General features: G+C 45.9%; 1 protein-coding gene across 1 annotated transcript in view; it reads right to left on the reverse strand.

Annotated features, from left to right (window-relative positions):
* Nucleotides 1–20,788, reverse strand: part of UBQLN4 (ubiquilin 4) — a 48,690-nt gene that overhangs the window by 24,186 nt on the left and 3,716 nt on the right. Inside the window, exons 2-3 of the mRNA XM_089657018.1 lie at nucleotides 8,717–8,868; nucleotides 753–940 (exon numbers count right to left, since the gene is read on the reverse strand). Coding sequence (XP_089513144.1) covers nucleotides 753–940; nucleotides 8,717–8,868 — 340 coding nt within the window. The remainder of the gene's footprint in view (nucleotides 1–752; nucleotides 941–8,716; nucleotides 8,869–20,788) is intronic.

Consider the following 20,788-nt stretch of genomic DNA (forward strand, 5'->3'; position numbering starts at 1 on the left):
TATACTCTCCCGTCTGCGGGATAGTGGTGTATGCTGGTATTCTCTGTCAGTGGGATGGCTGTGTGCGTTATTTTCTTGAATACTCTCCCGGGCAGAGCATGAGTGACCACCCAGTTTCAGGTTATATTTCAAGAGCAGAAATTCAGATCATTACAGAGACCCCTCGATGACAAGTTTTCTATAAACAAGGGTTGACAAATGCACAATATTCTGCTCTAGGATTTGTGGTCTCCTCCCTGTATTGCTGGTATGCAGTAGGCCAGCCTTCTCTATGTACCCTTCCAGTAGCTGGTATATCAGTGTTCTAAGACTCCATGTTCAGAGCCAGATATGAGAGGCCAGAAAGTATGACACATCTACATTAAGGCAACACCCTGAATGAAAATGACAATCCCCCTGGGCAAAATTAAAAAAAATTGCAAATTGTGATGGAGAACTTTAGCAGCTAGTTGGTGCATTATGGGACGGTCCACCCTCATAATCCTTTTTATCATTCTCAGTGCTAACTAATGTACCTGCAGCACCCCTGCAAGAAGAGGACATCAGAGTAGTAAATCTACAGCCACTGCCAGTGATGCCTGGCTCTGCCTTCAACCCACTTGCAGACTTTTTTTTTTTTTGGAAAGGGGGGCACTGAACCAATTATACAAGTGGGGACAGGTGAAGACTAACAGTTCATGGACCGCTAGGATTTGTTCTCTGAGCCGGTTTTAATATCTGAGCAGTTTTACCAGAACGGCAATCATACTTACACAAGAGACCCGAAGACGTGTTTCTGTCTGTTGTGGCCGTGGTTCCAGTGGTCGCTCTGGGGGTCTCTGCCTCAGGCTCAGTGGTGGTCTGTGCAGGAGGGGGGTCATTGCTTGCAGGACTAACGGCAGCAGTGGAAGCAGCAACAGCAGCAGCAGTAGCAGCGGCTGTGGCTGACGGGTCCTGTGACCTGCAAAATTAAAGTCGCTAATCAGCATTTTAAAATAAAGCTCAATGACAGAAACGAAGAAAAAAACAAGAAAAGGGAAAAAAAAAAAACAAAAAACCCCAAAACAAAAAATAAATCCAGTTATAGCATCCCTTTAACCTCTTCACGCCGGCCGAACGCAAATGTGCGGTCTCCCGGCGTCTGGGCCTAGCCGCCACACATCTGCGTTCTATTAAAAGAAGACATATTTGCTGAGAGCGCGCGCCCTGCATGCTCCCAGCACACATGCCCGGTACTCACGGAAAAGGTCCCGGTCTCCTCTTTCGATTGGGACCTTTCCCGATCATGTGACCGCCGTGACGCGCCACGGTAGTCACATGACCCTAAACCCCGCCTGTCCCGGCTTCTGAAACTCTTAAAGGGCCGGGAGGTGCTGGCGTGAAGGAAGGGGTTAAAAAGTTCTAAATGACGGGGGGGGGGATCCTGGAATTAAGAATCGGAAGATCTTGTGCCCACAGTGGTCACATGACCCTAAACCTCACCTGTCCCGCCTCCTGGCTTCTGAAACTCTTAAAGGGCCGGGAGGCGCTGGCGTGAAAGACGGGGTTAAAAAGTTCTAAATGACGGGGGGGATCATGGCCTTAAGAATCGGAAGATCTTGTGCCCACAGTGGTCACATGAATGGAAGTCAGTCCTGCTGGCTACAAATCCTTTTCTTTTCTTAAATCTTTATACAATCCACAAAAAGAAGACAGAATGATACTACATTCTAAGATCAAGCGTAACATTCCCAGCAAGTGCGATCCCAGTTGGCATTGTCTGAAGAGGCTTGTAGTGCTGGTCAAAGCCAGAGACCTAGGAGTAACCCCACCGGTATACAGATGATGGGAGCCGGGGTCCTGTCATCGATGTAGCAATGGAAAAGACATGAATGCCAATGTTGGCCTTGAATGATGCTCCAGTCACGCCCCCAACGCGTTTCGCCCAGCCACAGAGGACTCATGACCAAGCCACAGTGGCCGAGGTGAAACACGTTAAGGGCGTAGCTGAAGTGGCAGTTGAGGCCAACACTGCCATTCACACTGGGAAGCCTGATGTGGCGTCTGTATCTCTTACTGAGTTGTCACCAAGCACACAATGAACGGGCTGCACAACGCCAATTTTTGCGACTTTTACAGTCACTGGGGCTTGAAGTGCTTTGCACAGAAAAACTGCTCTCTTATGGTGCGCCTGAATCAGCAGGATTTGCATTCAGCTTTGAATCCACAACTAATGATAAACTGCACTCTGAGACGTTCAAAGATCACTCGCCGCGGCATACCAAATAGGTAAACAGCACGGGCTCCGCTTTATTTGTTTTGGGACTAGCTCGGTACATACTGCAGCCCTTGTGGATTGTCGATTGACATTCCACAAACAGTTACAGAGTAACCTACAGAATTCAAGCAGAATTTCAGCCTAAACCTAACAACAGTCTAGACTCCAATCTGTCTTTCCAGCCCCAGGTCCAATCGCTGACAAATTCATGTAGACTCCACCTCCGCAACATCTCCAAAATACGTCCGTTCCTAACCCCAGAAACCACAAAGCAACTCATTCGCTCCCTTATTATATATCTCGACTTGACTACTGTAACTCCCTCCTCACCGGCTTACCCGAACACAGGCTATGCCCGCTTCAGTCCATCCTGAATTCTGCAGCCAGACTCATCCACCTCACCAACCGCTCCGTATCCGCCACCCCTCTCTGCCATTCCCTCCACTGGCTTCCGATTGCCCAACGCATAAAATTCAAATTATTAACATTGACGTACAAAGCTGTTCATAACACTGCCCCAAACTACCTCATTGACCTGATATCCATATACCACCCTACAAGCACTCTCCGCTCCTCACAAGACCTCCTACTCTCTAGTTTCCTAGTCTCCTCCTCCCATGCTCGTCTTCAGGACTTCTCCAGAGCTTCCCCCATCCTCTGGAACTCACTACCCCAATCCATCAGACTGTCACCTACCCTCACCATTAGGACCACCCTGAAAACCCATCTCTTCAGGGAAGCCTACCCCGCCCTCACCTAATTGCCAATCTCCTCCACTCTTCCTACCACTCCATCCCCCACAGCTATCTCCTCCTGTACCACCATCCCCTCCCTCCTAGATTGTAAGCTCCAAGGAGCAGGGCCCTCGAACCCCTCGGGTATCCCATTGTATTGTTATTGTACTGTCTCCCATTGTAATGTACAGCGCTGAGCAAACTGTTGGCGCTTTATAAATACTGTATAATAATAATAATAACATCATAACTAGTCTTGAGAATGTCCCCCTTTCCCCCCCTAAAACCTAGGCTGGCTAACCTGTGTTAAAAAGAAAAAAAAAAAAAAAAAAAAAGGAGAATGCAAATACTGGCCCGTTTCCAGCCCACTCCGGTTGATCCGGCTCTCCTATGTCAGCCAGCAGTGGCTGCAGGGGAGAAGAGGGAACGATGACAACAGATGCAACATGGGAGCCTAGAGGACACGTCTTGAATTCCAGAATTCCAAGCTGTTGTCGAGCGCTCCATCCTCTCCCCTGCAGCTGCTGGGGATCACGTGCCCAGACTGGAACAAGGAAGTATATATACTTTTTTTTTTTTTTAATTTTTGTTTTTACACAGAATATCCTGCATTTTGGGGGGACATTTTTAAGTCTAGTTTGGTCTAGGTTGAAATGTTATCATGCATTCTTCTATGCACAAGTCACTTCTGACAGGTTATGCCATCACCACAGCATCCTGAGGTATGGCTCCACACCCGCTCCAGTACACAGCAGGTGACTGACGGCCTCAGCAGTTCATGTTTCCCTATGAGGCTGTGTAGAGGGGAGTGTCAATTCTCTCCACTCTGGTCTCAGATTACACTCAGGTCTCTGCTGTGTAGTGCGACGTCAACTCCTCCAGCCTGCCTTCGGGTCGTTTCACTCTGGAGCGCTGCGGCCAGACCGTGGTTTTCACATGGGTCACCCGCAGTTTCTATTGGATGGTGCATTTTTTTGAACGTGCACCAAAAGATACAAAACGCATGACTTTTGGTGCGGTTTCAGAAAGTACCACCTAACAGAAGCCTATAGAAAAGCGCAGGTAGACTGCGCTACGGCCAAACCACTGCGCTGCAGTGTGAAACGGTCCTTCTGAAGCTCAGAAATGATGTGCAAAATCTGCACACAGCTATAAAGAATAAAGCGTTGCAGGTAAACAGGTACAACTTATGTAGGAGGATTTGTTTCATCCCTGTATCACCTGAGGCCAGTCACTTCAATGGGTATTAGTAAGGCTACTTGCACACTGAGTTTTTGAAGCATTTTTTGCGTAAAAAAAAAAGCGCCTGAAAAGCTCCAGAAAAGCGCTTTCCTATGTATGTGAATATAGATCTATGTATGTTATCACACTGAGGTGTTGCGCTTGCGGTGTAAAAACTCCTGCTTTGGGGAGTTGGAAAAAAAAAATAATAAAATACGCCCCAAAAAACACCATTGAAATCAATGGAAACTGCCTGGAAAACGCCTCTGGCAAGCGTTTTTGGTGCAGTTTTTAAGTCATGTGACCTTTAAAACGCTCAGAAAGCGCATTTTTGCGACGGGTCAATGTGAAAGTAGCCGAAGCTTGCTTTCACACTGGTTTGCCTCAAAAACACGAAAACATGAAAAATGACTTGAGAGTTGCGTTAACAGTGCAACGCATGACGCATTTTCCAAGCGTTGGCGCTCCTCCTTTTCACATGTGACTTTTTGCAGATCTTCCCACATGTGCGATGCGTTTTTAGAGCGTTACCATTGATTTCAATGGGAAAAGGCATTTTTGAGGTTTATTTTTTTTTTTTAAACTCCCCAAACATGCCTCAAAGATGCTGCAAGCAAGAGTTATCACACCGCACACCTCAGTGTGAAAAACGTACATCGATATACATTCACAAACACGGGGAAGCAGTTTTCTTGCGCTTTTTAGGCGGCTTTTTTAACGCCAAAATGCTTGAAAAACTCCTCAGTGTGAAAGCAGCCTAAGGGTTTACAACCACTTCCATTAGGTTTCATATGCGGTCTGTATCCCTGCTGGAGAGAACGATCTCTATTAAAACGGTAGTAAACTTTGAACGAATAAAAAATTTTTTCTTCCTTCGAGGCCGTAATGCGTTGCATAAAAGAACAAAACAGGGCGCACTCTCCTCGTGTATTAACACGATAATAAGAAATTTATTACAAAGATGCAAAAACATACAAGCCAAAAAGGTCATAAAAACAGACAAGAAGTCAGAGGATGCCAGTCGTGGGCAGCATGGGTCCTCGAGTACAGTGCTAACGCGTTTCGGGAGTCAAACTCCCTTCCTCAGAGCAATAGATGATCGTTTCATCTATTGTGAGGAAGGGAGTTCGAAACGCGATAAGAAATTTATTATAAAGATGCAAAAACGTAGTCACAAGCCAAAAAAAAAAAAACAGACAAGTCAAAGAATTCCAGTCGTGGGCAGCATGGGTCCTCAGGTACCCTAACGCATTTCAAACTCCCTTCCTCACAATAGATGAAACAATCATCTATTGCTCTGAGGAAGGGAGTTCGACTCCCAAAACGAGTTAGCACTTCACCCAAGGACCCATGCTGCCCACGACTGGAATCCTCTGTTTTTATGACCTTTTTGGCTTGTATGTGCTCACGACTGGCATCCTTTGACTTCTTGTCTGTTTTTATGACCTTTTTGTCTTGTATGTTTTTGCATCATTATAATAAATGTATCGCATTTCGAACTCCCTTCCTCAGAGCAATGGATTAAACAATCATCTATTGCTCTGAGGAAGGGAGTTCCGACTCCCGAAACGCGTTAGCCCTTTACCCAACGACCCATGCTGCCCACGACTGGCATCCTCTGACTTCTTGTCTCTTGTTTTTATGACCTTTTTGTCTTGTATGTTTTTGCTTTTTTATAATAAATGTATCGCATTTCGAACTCCCTTCCTCAGAGCAATAGATGAAACAATCATCTGAGGAAGGGAGTTCGACTCCCGAAACGCGTTAGCACTGTACCCGAGGACCCATGCTGCCCACGACTGGCATCCTCTGACTTCTTGTCTCTGTTTTTATGACCTTTTTGCCTTGTATGTTTTAGCATCATTATAATCAATTACTTATTATCGTGTTAATACACGAGGAGAGTGCACCCCGTTTTGTTCTTTTATGCAACGCATTACGGCCTCGCAGGAAGAAAATTTTTATTTTTTTATTCGTTCAAAATTTACTACCGTTTTAATAAAAATCGTTCTCTCTCCAACAGGGATACACACTGCATATGAAACCTAATGGAAGTGGTTGTAAACCCTTAGGCTGGCCATACATTATACAATTATCTGGAGATTTTTGGTTTAGATTTACCAAAAACCATATAATAGGAGGACAAACCTAAACAACACTTTCAGTTGTATCCAATTAGGCGGGCCCTTGCACTACATAGTTGAAGGTAAATCTAAAGGAAATTGGGCAGAAAATTGGAAGATAATTGTATAATGTATGGCCAGCCTTATGCAGGCCATAGATGGGTCGAAAATCGGTCGATTTTTCGGCCGATTTTCGGATCGTTAGTGGGCTAAATGTTCGGTCGTTTTTCGGTATTTTGGCAGATTTTTTTTTATCGGTCAAGTTGGAAAACAAAATCGGCCGATTTTGCAGATCGCCCGATTTTCACGGCAATGATGGGCAAATCGGCCGATCTTTTTACCGATAAAAAAATCTGCGCATGAGCAGTGGGGAGGAGGAAGAGATGAGAAGAAGAGGAAGAGATGAGAAGAAGAGGAAGAGATGAGAAGAAAAGAGGAAGAGATGAGAAGAAAAGAGGAAGAGATGAGAAGAAGAGGAAGAGATGAGAAGAAAAAGAGGAAGAGATGAGAAGAAAAGAGGAAGAGATGAGAAGAAAAGAGGAAGAGATGAGAAGAAAAGAGGAAGAGATGAGAAGAAAAGAGGAAGAGATGAGAAGAAAAGAGGAAGAGATGAGAAGAAAAGAGGAAGAGATGAGAAGAAAAGAGGAAGAGATGAGAAGAAAAGAGGAAGAGATGAGAAGAAAAGAGGAAGAGATGAGAAGAAAAGAAAAGAGGAAGAGATGAGAAGAAAAGAAAAGAGGAAGAGATGAGAAGAAAAGAAAAGAGGAAGAGATGAGAAGAAAAGAAAAGAGGAAGAGATGAGAAGAAGAGGAAGAGATGAGAAGAAGAGGAAGAGATGAGAAGAAGAGGAAGAGATGAGAAGAAGAGGAAGAGATGAGAAGAAGAGGAAGAGATGAGAAGAAGAGGAAGAGATGAGAAGAAGAGGAAGAGATGAGAAGAAGAGGAAGAGATGAGAAGAAGAGGAAGAGATGAGAAGAAGAGGAAGAGATGAGAAGAAGAGGAAGAGATGAGAAGAAGAGGAAGAGATGAGAAGAAGAGGAAGAGATGAGAAGAAGAGGAAGAGATGAGAAGAAGAGGAAGAGGAAGAAGAAGAATTCCAGTCTGGCAAAAAGTGTCCCTGCAGAGAGCTCTGCTATTTCTTTGACAGTTCCTTGACATTTATAGCGGTTGCAACAATGTATCTATTTGTTTCCGAATAAAAACATCTGTACCCTAAATGGATACAAATACATTGTTGCAACTGCTATAAATGTCAAGGAACTGTCAAAGAAATAGCGGAGCTCTCTGCAGGGACACTTTTTGAGGGCTGTAGACAGGATGAAAATCGGCCGATTTTTTTCATCGTTGCTGGTAACGTCGGCCGCTTGAACAACCGATTTTTCGTTTTTTTTAAAGAAAAATCGGCCGATTTTCGACCCATCTATGGCCTGCATTAGGCTGCTTTCACACTGAGGAGTTTTTCAAGCGTTATGGCGTTAAAAAAGCCGCCTACAAAGCGCAAGAAAACCGCTTCCCTGTGTTTGTGAATGTATATCTATGCGAGTGTCAAGTTTCCCCGAGCTATCAAAGGCGGCACCTCAGCAAGTACAGGATTCCATTTTAAAGTGCAGCAAGAGAGATTTGAGCGCCGGTTTCTGGTGGATAATACATTGCATGTTAGAACTTATGAAATACCTCCAGGGCCCTCTCTCACCGTTGCAGAGGCTTCCATCTTCACCCGGTCTTCCTTCTGGGTTCAAAGCCTCCAGCCATTTGAATGGCCAAGCTGCGATGACGTCACTCCTGTGACTCAGAGCTCTGAAGAGACGGCATACGTATGTCGACCCTTCAAAGCACATGTGCCAGTGATGTCACCAGCTGCAGAATCAGAGAAGATCTCCTGAACGGTGGTCCTTGTACCTACAGGTAAGATTTATTACATACAAGCTCACCTGTAGGTACGAGTGTCCCGGTGGTGTTTACTACAGACTGAACTCACATGACCATTATCAAAATCGAAAAGTGATTGGAATTCCAAGCTTGTAGAGTTGCCACCACCAGAACAGAAAAAGAAGTGACATCCGAGATGGTGACAACTACCCTGGTGACAACATAGGGAGCAAGGCCAAACTCTGCATAGGAATACAATTTCCAAGATCCAGCCTCTGATGAAACAGAAGGTTGAAACCAGGGGCGGACTGACCATTTGGAAACTTGGGCATTGCCCGAGGGCCCGGGGTCAGTAGGGGGCCCCATGAGATGCCCCTGGTACCTTTTTCATAGGCTTTTTTGAGTCTGGGCAAGGACACAGGGGCCCCATGATCCCCTATTGCCCGGGGGGCCCCATGAGTTGTCAGTCCGCCCCTGGTTGAAACTCACAATCTCCCCCCCCCCCCATCCCTTGCCCCAGAATTCACACTCACTTCTGCGCTGTCTTGATCACTAGATGCACGGTGAGACCGTCTTTGATGCTATGCTGGTTTAGCGTGTCACCATCTTTCAAGATCTTCCCGGCAAAGATCAGTACCAGCTGATCCTTCTTGGCTTTGAATCGTTTGGAGATCTCCTCTTTGAACTGCAACAGACAGGACGAGAATGTTTGTCAATATAGAAGTCCAAGATCGCTATGAAAACAAGAGAACAAAATCTTTCAACCAGATCTTCCAAAATGATCCTCAAGTCACTGGACCCTCCCAACCTTCATTAGCTTGGCTGGAGCTATTCTTTAAATTGAAGTTGAAGCTAGTAAACATGGTGGTAGTGTGTAAAGTGCCAAAAGAATACAGACTAGCAAGGTTCTAGGAACTGATAGAAACTAGGAAAAATGTTCATATTTTGACATTTTTTAATAAAAAAAACAAAAAAAACAAAAACAAAACCCCACACACAAAAAAAAAAAAAAAAAAAACACACACTTTTGATACATACCTTATTTTAGACCCAGTCATATCCTCACAGGGTCTCTGTACTTCTCTATGTAATGCAGGCATATTATTTATTTATAATTATTTATTTCAGGTACGTCTATAGCGCCATCAATTTACACAGCGCATTACATATATATTGTACATTCCCATCAGTCCCTAACCCTCAAGGGGCGTACAAGCCAAGGTCCCTGACCCTCAAGGGGCGTACAAGCCAAGGTCCCTGACCCTCAAGGGGCGTACAAGCCAAGGTCCCTGACCCTCAAGGGGCGTACAAGCCAAGGTCCCTGACCCTCAAGGGGCGTACAAGCCAAGGTCCCTGACCCTCAAGGGGCGTACAAGCCAAGGTCCCTGACCCTCAAGGGGCGTACAAGCCAAGGTCCCTGACCCTCAAGGGGCGTACAAGCCAAGGTCCCTGACCCTCAAGGGGCGTACAAGCCAAGGTCCCTGACCCTCAAGGGGCGTACAAGCCAAGGTCCCTGACCCTCAAGGGGCGTACAAGCCAAGGTCCCTGACCCTCAAGGGGCGTACAAGCCAAGGTCCCTGACCCTCAAGGGGCGTACAAGCCAAGGTCCCTGACCCTCAAGGGGCGTACAAGCCAAGGTCCCTGACCCTCAAGGGGCGTACAAGCCAAGGTCCCTGACCCTCAAGGAGCATACAAGCTAAGGACCCTTACACTCAAGGAGCACACAAGCTTTGGTCCCCAACCCTCAAGGGGCGTACAAGCTAAGGTCCCCAACCCTCAAGGGGCGTACAAGGTAAGATCCATAACCCTCAAGGAGCGTACAATCTAAGGTCCCTAACCCTCAAGGGGCGTACAATCTAAGGTCCCCAACCTTCAAGGGGTGTACAATCTAAGGTCCCTAACTCACATTCATACATACACATACTAGGGCCAATTTAGACAGCCAATTAACCTACCAGCATGTCTTCCAGCATGTTTTTGGAGTGTGGGAGATAACCGGAGTACCCGGAAGAAACCCACGCAGGCACAAGGAGAATATGCAAACTCCAGGCAGGTGGTGTCGTGGTTGGAATTTGAACCAGCAACCCTAGTGCTGCCAGGCGGAAGTGATAACCACTTAGCCATTGGCATATCATGGCTGTTGGGAGGGGCTGGCAGGGTGTTGTGGACAGCTTCCTAAAAACATCACAGCACCCTGCCCCAGTTATGCCACTCCAGCCCCTCCTCCTATTTGAGGTTTCAAGAGGAGTAGGAGGGGTTATGCAAATATGAAACTCCAGATAGGTAGCTGCGAGTCTGGAGGAACAAAAGAACTGAAATCCGATGAATGAAAAGGGGTGACCCAGGAACAGTCAAGCTTGGGAAGATGAGGGCTAGATGATGCAGCGAGGGAATGAGGTGGGCTCTGACTTGCTGCAGCTTCTAATGCACATTGCGAGAAGCTCACAGTGTGCAGTGAAATCGGAGTGAGCAATTTCAGTCCAGGAGAGGAGCCGCTACAACCGTGCAAGACTGGATCCATAAACGTGGATGATTTACTATATGCATACAGCAGTTATCAAACCACAAACAGTGCCCCATTCTTCAGATAAACCCAACTGCATTCTCCAGTGACCAACATAGTAGACCGCACTCATACAGATATAAAAATGCCAAGAAGTGTGCTCTGGCTAAACCCCAAAACTAACTATAGCGTCATATTTAAAGAAGAGAATTGAAATCCCTAAAATGTATTTATTTTTGGCATCTGGACCCTGCTGATGAGCTTTACGAGATCTCTCTCCAAACTGAGGAATCCCCCCTTAGGCAATTGTCAACAGAGCAAGTATCCCCACTGGAAAACTTCCCCTCCACTCCTGTTCTGGTGGACCTAAAATTTTGGTCCTATTTTAACAACCAGTCTCCATAACAGGGAGGGTTAATCTGTCAACGCCAGCACAGATGGCAATAAAATCCTGAGGGGGGTCCTAAACTTTCACCACATGGAAAACTGTAAAACCTGCTCAAGCTTCCACTGAAAAATGAGACTCCAAAGGTTTAGGATCCAGAGCAACTGGCAAAAGTGAGCAATTCAGGTCCATACATGCTATATGGCCATCATATCTACTATACAGCCAAGAGAATACGAAGACCCCTCCAAATGAATGAGTGCAGGTGTTGCCAATGAAGTACATTACAGGACATTTTAGAAACAGTTTGGTGAAGCCCCCTTTCAGTTCCACCATGACTGTGCCCCAGGTACAAAGCCAGTTCCATAAAGACATGGTGTGACTAGTTTGATGGGGATGAACTTGAGTTTCCCGCACACAGTCCTGACCTCAACACTACTGAACATCTTTGGGATGAATTGCAATGCAGATGGTGAGCCAGGTCTTCTCATCCAACATCAATCCCTGACCTCACAAAGGTTCTTTTGGCTGAATGGGCACACTTCCTCTCAGATACCCTCTAAAATCTTGAGGAAAGTCTTCCCAGAAGAGTGGAGGACATTGTACCACCTAAGGGGAGCAAAGCAATATTAATGTCCATGGCTTCAGAACGGGATGTCCAATGCGGTGTTATGGTCAGGTGTTTCAGGTACACTATTTGGCTAAGAGTCTGTAACACCTGACCTTCACACCTCGTTGGACAACCCATGCCAACAGATCATTTTGTGAGGAGTGGTTCACCTCAAGTCTGCAAAATACAGATAACAACCTGGCTCACCATTAGAGTTCCAATTCATCCCAAAGATGCTAAGTAGGATTGAGGTCAGGGCACTGTGCAGGACACTTGAGGCCCTCCACACAAAACTGGTCAAGCCACGTCTTTATGGAGCTAGCCCACCCAGCTCCATAGACAGTCATATTTGACCATGTGAGGGTCTAACTATTCATTCCAGCTACACTATATGGCTAAGAGTTTGTGGATGGATAGGTTAACCCTCACACTGCCAAATACTCTTCTGTGGGTGGACCAGCTCCATAAAGACATGGTTTGACCAGTTCTGTGTGGAGAACCTCAAGTGGCCTACACAGAGCGCTACTGGACACCTTTGGGATGAACTGGAACGCTGATGGTGAGCCGGGCCTTCACAAAATGTCTGGGAGAATTTGTGCCCATTCAGCCAAAAAGAACAAACGGCAAAAGCTCATAGAAAGCCTTTCCAGAAGAGTGGAGGATGTTACAGCTGCAAAGGGAGGCCAGCTTCATAATAACGGGAACGGCTTCAACTACCACCTCTATGCCGACGACACACAAATCTATCTCTCAACCCCCTACCTCACCCCCTCGATCTCCGCCCGAATCACACACCTGCTGAGCGACATATCAGACTGGATGTCGCTCTACTTCCTTAAACTGAACCTCTCCAAAACCAAGTTTGTCTTCATCCCAGCCCGGACACCACCCCCCATTGACTTCTCCGTCACATCCAACAATGCCACCATCAAACCCGCCCCGCAGGCCAGAGTACTTGGTGTCATTCTGGACTCCAACCTATCCTTCCAGCCCCAAGTCCAATCTTTAACAAACTCGTGCAGACTCCACCTCCGCAACATCGCCAAAATCCGCACGTTCCTAACCCCAGAAACCACTAAACAGCTCATCCACTCCCTCATCATATCACGACTCGACTACTGCAACTCCCTCCTCACTGGCCTGCCTCGCCGCTGGCTATCCCCGCTTCAGTCCATCCTGAATACGGCTGCCAGACTCATTCACCTTTCCAACCGCTCCGTCTCCGCAACTCCCCTCTGCCAATCCCTCCACTGGCTTCCGATTGCGCAACGGATCAAATTCAAAATCCTAACACTGACGTACAAAGCCGTCCACCATACTGCCCCGAACTACATCACTGACCTAATATCCAAGTACCACCCAACACGCACACTCCGCTCCTCACAAGACCTCCTTCTCTCTAGTTCCCTGGTCTCCTCCTCCCATGCCCGCCTCGAGGACTTCTCCAGGGTGTCACCCATCCTCTGGAACTCCCTGCCCCAACCCATCAGATTATCACCTACTCTCCTCTCCTTTAGGCGCAGCCTGAAAACCCATCTCTTCAGGGAAGCCTACCCCACCCCCTGCTAACTTGACCGACCTCCTCCACTCTTCCTACCACCCCATCCCCCACAGCTATCTCCTCCTGTGCCACCATCCCCTCCCTCCTAGATTGTAAGCTCGAAAGAGCAGGGCCCTCGATCCCCTCATGTTTTGCATTGTATTGGTATTGTTCTGTCACATGTTCTGTCCCCCTTTGTAATGTACAGCGCTGAGCCAACTATCGGCGCTTTATAAATACTGTATAATAATAATGGTTTTGGAATGGGGCATCCAAAAAGCTCATATTGGCAAGATGTCCTCAAGCTTTTTTCTATATAGTGTACCTAAGCACAAAAATGTTACGATGTGAATGGACCAGTATTTTTCACACAAAGGATAACTTTTTGTTTTTAAGCCGATACGGTTATGTGGTCTTGGATCCTGGGATCCCCTTGGGCACAAACTCAAAGCTGCATCAAGGATCTGCAGCTTCCACCTGTATCTCTTGGCATCAGAATTCCCAAAGGACTTTTTTTTTTATGTGGGGCCAACATACATGGTTGAGAAGATAATAAAGTGATCTTCCTGTCCCAGAAGTGGGACTCACCTGGACCTGCTACAAGTAGATCAGACGTATTTATACAATTTGCCCAGCTCCCGATGGTCTGGTTCTCTGGGAATGGAAGGTCTTCAAACATTTCCATTTCACCCCCTATAACCAGGTTTCTGGTAGTTTGCCAGTCGTACAGAAAACTCTGATGAAAAGCGTGCCTGGTATCTGACAATTGTCAAGAGGCTAATTACACAAAGATTTCTCAGTGTGTGATCATGAACGGCTCCGCTCTGGGGAAAACTCAGCTGTTTCAAGGGAAGGGCTACAATTGCAACATTATATGACAAATGACCCCATGTGTCAGCTGTGCCAAAGCTCAAGAACGACACAAAAGAAAGCAATTTCACCACGTCTGGCTGAGGCAAGAGCCAGGAAACTTGGGTGCAGTACCCAGCAATGTGCCCTCATCACCACAAATGAACAGCTCAAACACACAGGTGATCGTTGGATTGATAGAACTGTGCAGTAGAATACAGTCTAACATGTTTCAGGCACCAGGGAAAGGGAAGGGTCATTTAACCTCTTGCCACCCGGCCAATGGCCGTTTGGCGGCCGGCAAAATTCCTCAGCGTTCCGGGTGGACGCCATACGGCGTCCTCCCGGGCATGTGCAGTTTGCGCGCCTGCAGAGTCGCGCGATCTGTCACCGGCCGTGTACCTCGGGAAACGGCCGATGACAGATCTGAGTACCGGCCCTGTTGCCGGTACCATGTGATCTGCTGTAACCAATCACAGCAGGTAACATGACAGTTGTATACAATGGATGGCTTCATTCATGCCATCCATTGTATACTAGTGTGTCTAGCTGTGAATGGTCACAGCGATCACATGCACGAGCTGGGCCAATCACAGCCCAGCTATGTCATGTGATTAGCCGTGGCCAAATCACAGCTAAGCACAAAAAAAAAAACCACAACCCTGAATGAATTGATGTCATTCAGGTAAATGCTTGCTTATAGCAAAGTAATTCTTTGCTATAAGCAAATTGTGTAAAAAAAAAAAAAAAAAAAAAAATACTAATCACTTCCCCAAAGTAGTACAATGTTACTATGGTAACATTGTACTACTTTGGTCATAGTGAAATATGAAAAAAACAAAATCTTAAAAGAAAAATTGTAATAAAACAAACTTAAAAATAATAATAAAAAGTTATATATTTTTTTTATACTGTCACCAGTCAGTGTCCCTGATCACCGCCATGCCAGTTATATGATTATGCTGTACTGCACTGGTGACAATATGTAAAAAAAAAAGTGAAACTTTAATTTTTTGAAAAATGACAAAAATATACAACTTCAAAAAACTCGCCATTCCTCTTATGAAGTACTTCGGACTGTCTACTCTGCAAAAAGGGGTCATTTGGGGGACATCTGTACCGTCCTGACATTTGGGGGACATCTGTACCGTCCTGACATTTGGGGGACATCTGTACCGTCCTGACATTTGGGGGACATCTGTACCGTCCTGACATTTGGGGGACATCTGTACCGTCCTGACATTTGGGGGACATCTGTACCGTCCTGACATTTGGGGGATATCTGTACCGTCCTGACATTTGGGGGACATCTGTACCGTCCTGACATTTGGGGGACATCTGTACCGTCCTGACATTTGGGGGACATCTGTACCGTCCTGACATTTGGGGGACATCTGTACCGTCCTGACATTTGGGGGACATCTGTACCGTCCTGACATTTGGGGGACATCTGTACCGTCCTAACATTTGGGGGACATCTGTACCGTCCTGACATTTGGGGGATATCTGTACTGTTCTGACATTTTTGGTTCTCAAGAAATTAGATTGGCTGTCAGTACTTCAGGATTGGTCAATTTTCAGATATATCCCATAGTTTGTGAACTCTATAACTTTCCTACAGACTAAAAAATACATCCTAATTTGGGTTATTTTCACCAAAGAAATGTAGCAGAATACATCTCGGCCTAAATTTATGAAGAACAATTATTTATTTGCAAACTTTAATAACAGAAACAAAAAAAAAAAGTGTTTTTTTTTTTTCAAAATTGTCGGTCTTTTTTTGTTAATTTAGCAAAAAATAAAAACCCCAGCGGTGATGAAATACCACCAAAAGAAAGCTCTAGTTGTGTGAACAAAATGATAAAATTTTAGTTTGAATGACAATTGCGCAGTCATACAACATTGTACCCAAAGTGTGAGAGCGCTGAAACCTGAAAAATGGCCTGGGCAGGAAGGGGTAAAAGTGCCCGGTATGGAAGAGGTTAAGTGGCACATTTAACCCCTTGACAGCCCATCGCTCAGGTACTATGTTGGTGAGACCTCTGGGCCAAGTTTCAAGCTGTGACCATTGCGAGGGGCTCCAACCATCCTAGTTGCATTTCCAACTTTTTAGAAAACGTAAAAAAAAAAAAAAAAGAAAAAAAAAAAAGGGTTGGGAGGGCGCAAAAAAACCACCAACTTTAACCCCTTTGCGCCCTTTAATGAGTTTCAGAAATCGGGAGACGGGGTGGGGTTTTAGGGTCATGTGATCGCCGTGACTCGCAGTCCCATGATCGGAAAAGGTCCCGATCACAAAGGGAGATCGGGACCTTTCCGTGAGTCACGGACATGTGTGCTGGGAGCGCGCGCTCTCAGCGCATATGTATTTTCAAATGGTACGCAAATATGCAGCTGCTTGGCGTCAAGGCCCAGACACTGAGAGGTCGCATAATTGCGTGTGCTCGGCGTCTAGGGGTTAAAAGAAGTATGGCCAAAGCTTTTTTTCTTCATACTTCTCTTCTGGGTCATATACAGTCAGGTCCATAAATATTGGGACATGGACACAATTCTAACATTTTTGGCTCTATACACCACCACAATGGATTTGAAATGAAACAAGCAAGATGTGCTTTAACTGCAGACTGTCAGCTTTAATTTGAGGGTATTTACATCCAAATCAGGTGAACGGTGTAGGAATTACAACAGTTTGCATATGTGCCTCCCACTTGTTAAGGGACCAAAAGTAATGGGACAATTGGCTTCTCAGCTGTTCCATGGCCAGGTGTATGTTATTCCCTTATTATCCCAATTACAATGAGCAGATAAAAGGTCCAGAGTTCATTTCAAGTGTGCTATTTGCATTTGGAATCTGTTGCTGTCAACTCTCAAGATGAGATCCAAAGAGCTGTCACTATCAGTGAAGCCATCATTAGGCTGAAAAAACAAAACAAACCCAGCAGAGAGATAGCAAAAACATTAGGCGTGGCCAAAACAACTGTTTGGAACATTCTTAAAAAGAAGGAACGCACCGGTGAGCTCAGCAACACCAAAAGACCCGGAAGACCACGGAAAACAACTGTGGTGGATGACCGAAGAATTCTTTCCCTGGTGAAGAAAACACCCTTCACAACAGTTGGCCAGATCAAGAACACTCTCCAGGAGGTAGGTGTATGTGTGTCAAAGTCACCAATCAAGAGAAGACTTCACCAGAGTGAATACAGAGGGTTCACCACAAGATGGAAACCATTGGTGAGCCTCAAAAACAGGAAGGCCAGATTAGAGTTTGCCAAACGACATCTAAAAAATCCTTCACAGTTCTGGAACAACATCCTATGGACAGATGAGACCGAGATCAACTTGTACCAGAGTGATGGGAAGAGAAGAGTATGGAGAAGGAACTGCTCATGATCCTAAGCATACCACCTCATCAGTGAAGCATGGTGGTGGTAGTGTCATGGTGTGGGCATGTATGGCTGCCAATGGAACTGCTTCTCTTGTATTTATTGATGATGTGACTGCTGACAGAAGCAGCCGGATGAATTGTAAAGTGTTTCGGGAATATTATCGGCTCATATTCAGCCAAATGCTTCACAACTCATTGGACGCTTCACAGTACAGATGGACAATGACCCAAAGCAGACTGCAAAAGCAACCAAAGAGTTTTCTAAGGGAAAGAAGTGGAATGTTCTGCAATGGCCAAGTCAATCACCTGACCTGAATCCGATTGAGCATTTCACTTGCTGAAGACAAAACTGAAGGGAAAATGCCCCAAGAACAAGCAGGAACTGAAGACAGTTGCAGTAGAGGCCTGGCAGAGCATCACCAGGGATTAAACCCAGCGTCTGGGGATGTCTATGCGTTCCACACTTCAGGCTGTAATTGACTGCAAAGGATTTGCAACCAAGTATTAAAAAGTGAAAGTTTGATTTATGATTATTATTCTGTCCCATTACTTTTGGTCCCTTAACAAGTGGGAGGCACATATGCAAACTGTTGTAATTCCTACACCGTTCACCTGATTTGGATGTAAATACCCTCAAATGAAAGCTGACAGTCTGCAGTTAAAGCACATCTTGTTTGTTTCATTTCAAATCCATTGTGGTGGTGTATAGAGCCAAAAATGTTACAATTGTGTCGCTGTCCCAATATTTATGGACCTTACTGTAAGTACTGCCACTTTTGCTCTCCTGTGACGAAGAGTCAGCTAACAGCGAGATAAAGCCGCTCCAGGCTCTGCAAGGATCCCAGCCATATTGATCCACCCAACTGCCTTATTGATAACTAGCTGCAGCTCCCCGACACGCAGCCCCGGCTCCCGGCACGCAGCCCCCTCCCTATCTACAGTGCAGTGCTCTGGTGACCGCTGGAGGAGCAGAGCAGAGAGCAGTGACTGACAGTTTCCTGGGTGAAGGACATCCAGCATCATCAAGCACTTTCCTCCCCATCTTGGCTGTCCTCGCACACCCCTTTCATTCATTCGATTTCAGTGCTTTCAATCATGGCGGTTCAGCATCATCACAAGTGGGCGTTAACTAGGGCTGTCTAAACACAAAGGAACACCCCTCTCCAGGCTGGGCCCCACCCATAAAGGTATTCGGATATTCGCACAACTCCTCCCACTGCTTGCATCAGGGCTGAGGTCTCTAAAGAGGAGCACTGAAGAAGGGTGCTGTGATGTTTTCAGGATGCCGTGTACTAGCTGGCCCCTCCCACCAGCCATGATCTGCCTGCATTGTAAAGAGAAGCAAAGAGACCTAGTGATGACATGAATGGGTGTAATATAATTCTGTAATATAAACTGGTATTGCCAAAATATCAGCAGAGTAATATTTAGCTAAAGTTTTTTTTTTTTTTTTAACAACTTTTGAATAGAATGGAAATTAAATAGAACCCATCAGCTTTTTATTGCCATTTATCACCTGCTAGGGATATTCATTCTCTCTCAAAGAAAATTCTATGTTTTAGGTTGTCACCAGTCCAGGAAAAGACAGGAAATCTTCCAATGGGGACCCTCGCTCTGATGACAAACAGAGATCCCCTTACTTTGGAAGGATTTCCTCTCACTTCCTGTTTTGGCAATCAGACAGGAAGTGAAGGGAAATTCCCAATGGCAAAGAAAAAAAAAAAAAAAAAGTCTGACAGGAGTTACCCCTGGTTCACATATCAGCGTTCCTGCAGTCCGCATTTTGCATGGGTACAAGAGCCTATTCATTTGAATGGACTCCCGTGCCCCAGGACACGCAGGAAAGAAGTCCCTGCACCTCTTCTGAAAATGCAGCCCACACGGCAACCTCGGTTCCCAGTACGGTTGCGATTTCCAGTGCGGGCGGCGTGCCATTAGAATTAATGGCACCCGCCCGCTGTTCCGCATTCTTCTGTGCGGGTGGTGCGGCTGGGCTGCACAGATCCGTAGCGGCACCACCCGCACATATGTGAACCTAGCCTTATATCTCTTACTTATTCTAACCAACATGACAAAAAAAAAAGTTGTGCCCTTCGTTCTACATCCAAATATCATGGACGCCAACTACAAATCAAGAAAAAAAAAAAAAAAAGGAAGGAAGCAAAACCAATAGCAAGCATGTTTGAAAATGCAACATTTACATCATCCCTCGACTTTGGTGTCATAGGATTCCCTGCGGAGAGAAGGGAGTGGTGATCATTACTGTCCTGGCCTCATGTAGCTTCAAAGAATAAAGAAAAAAAAAAAAAAAAAGAAGTGATTATGACTAAATCCATCCACAGATATATCCATCGATCAACTTCAGTACAACCTGTTGGGTTTTTTTTCAAATCCAGCTCCAGCGTTCATTGATCAGATTCAGCACAATTAATAGGAAAGACTGAAACAAATACTTTGCCATTGTCATAGGCATGAAAAATGGGAAACCTTACTGGCTGCTATTGGTGAGAAAGCCACCTTTTCATTACAAATCTGTGCCATCAACGCCTTCCCTTTCTTAGAACCCCCAGGAAAAAAAAAATCAGGAAGATCCCAGAAGACCTGATACATCCTGCAATTCCAGATGATCCATCTTGGGTCTCAAGACACTCCATGCTCCCAGGAGACCTGTCTAGGGACTTGAGGGTTCTCCAGTACCCGAGAAAACTTATCTGGGAAATCAGGAAGCCCATGCCCCCCAGATAAGCTGTGCAGGGCCCCCAGGCCCCCTACACTCCCACTAAACCCATATATGGAACGAAGACACCCTGGGGTTTATTTACTAAAGCTGGAGAGTCCAAAATCAGACTCCCTTCTGCATAGAAACCAATCAGCTTCTAACCTCAGCTTGTTCAATGAAGCTTTGGCAATGAAACCTGGAAGCTGATTGGTTTCTATGCAGAAGGGAGTCTGATTTTGGACTCTCCAGCTTTAGTAAATAAACCCCCCTGCGTCTGCAGATGACCTGTCCAGAAACTCAAGATACCCCCCCCCCCCCAATCTGAAGACCTAAGGGTACTCTGTGGCCAGAGAAACGGGTCGTCCAAGAAACCAAGGCACCCTACATTCCCACACAAGCCACCTGGGGACCCCAGGTACCCTACATTCCCACAAAAGCCAACTGAGGATCTAAGGTACTGTGTGGCACCAGGGACCCCACACTCCCAGTAAACCCATTTAGGGAAGCAAAGTCCTTGTAGCCTAAGATGACTTATCCAAGAACCCAATGGCACCCCAATCTCTCAGACACTCTGAGGACTCAAGATTCTTCACAGCACCAGGTCACCCATTTGGAGA

This window comes from Staurois parvus, unplaced genomic scaffold (genome assembly GCF_062004578.1).
Source record: "Staurois parvus isolate SC_StPar_1 unplaced genomic scaffold, SC_StPar_1.0 ptg000956l, whole genome shotgun sequence".
Classification (NCBI taxonomy): Eukaryota; Metazoa; Chordata; class Amphibia; order Anura; family Ranidae; genus Staurois; species Staurois parvus.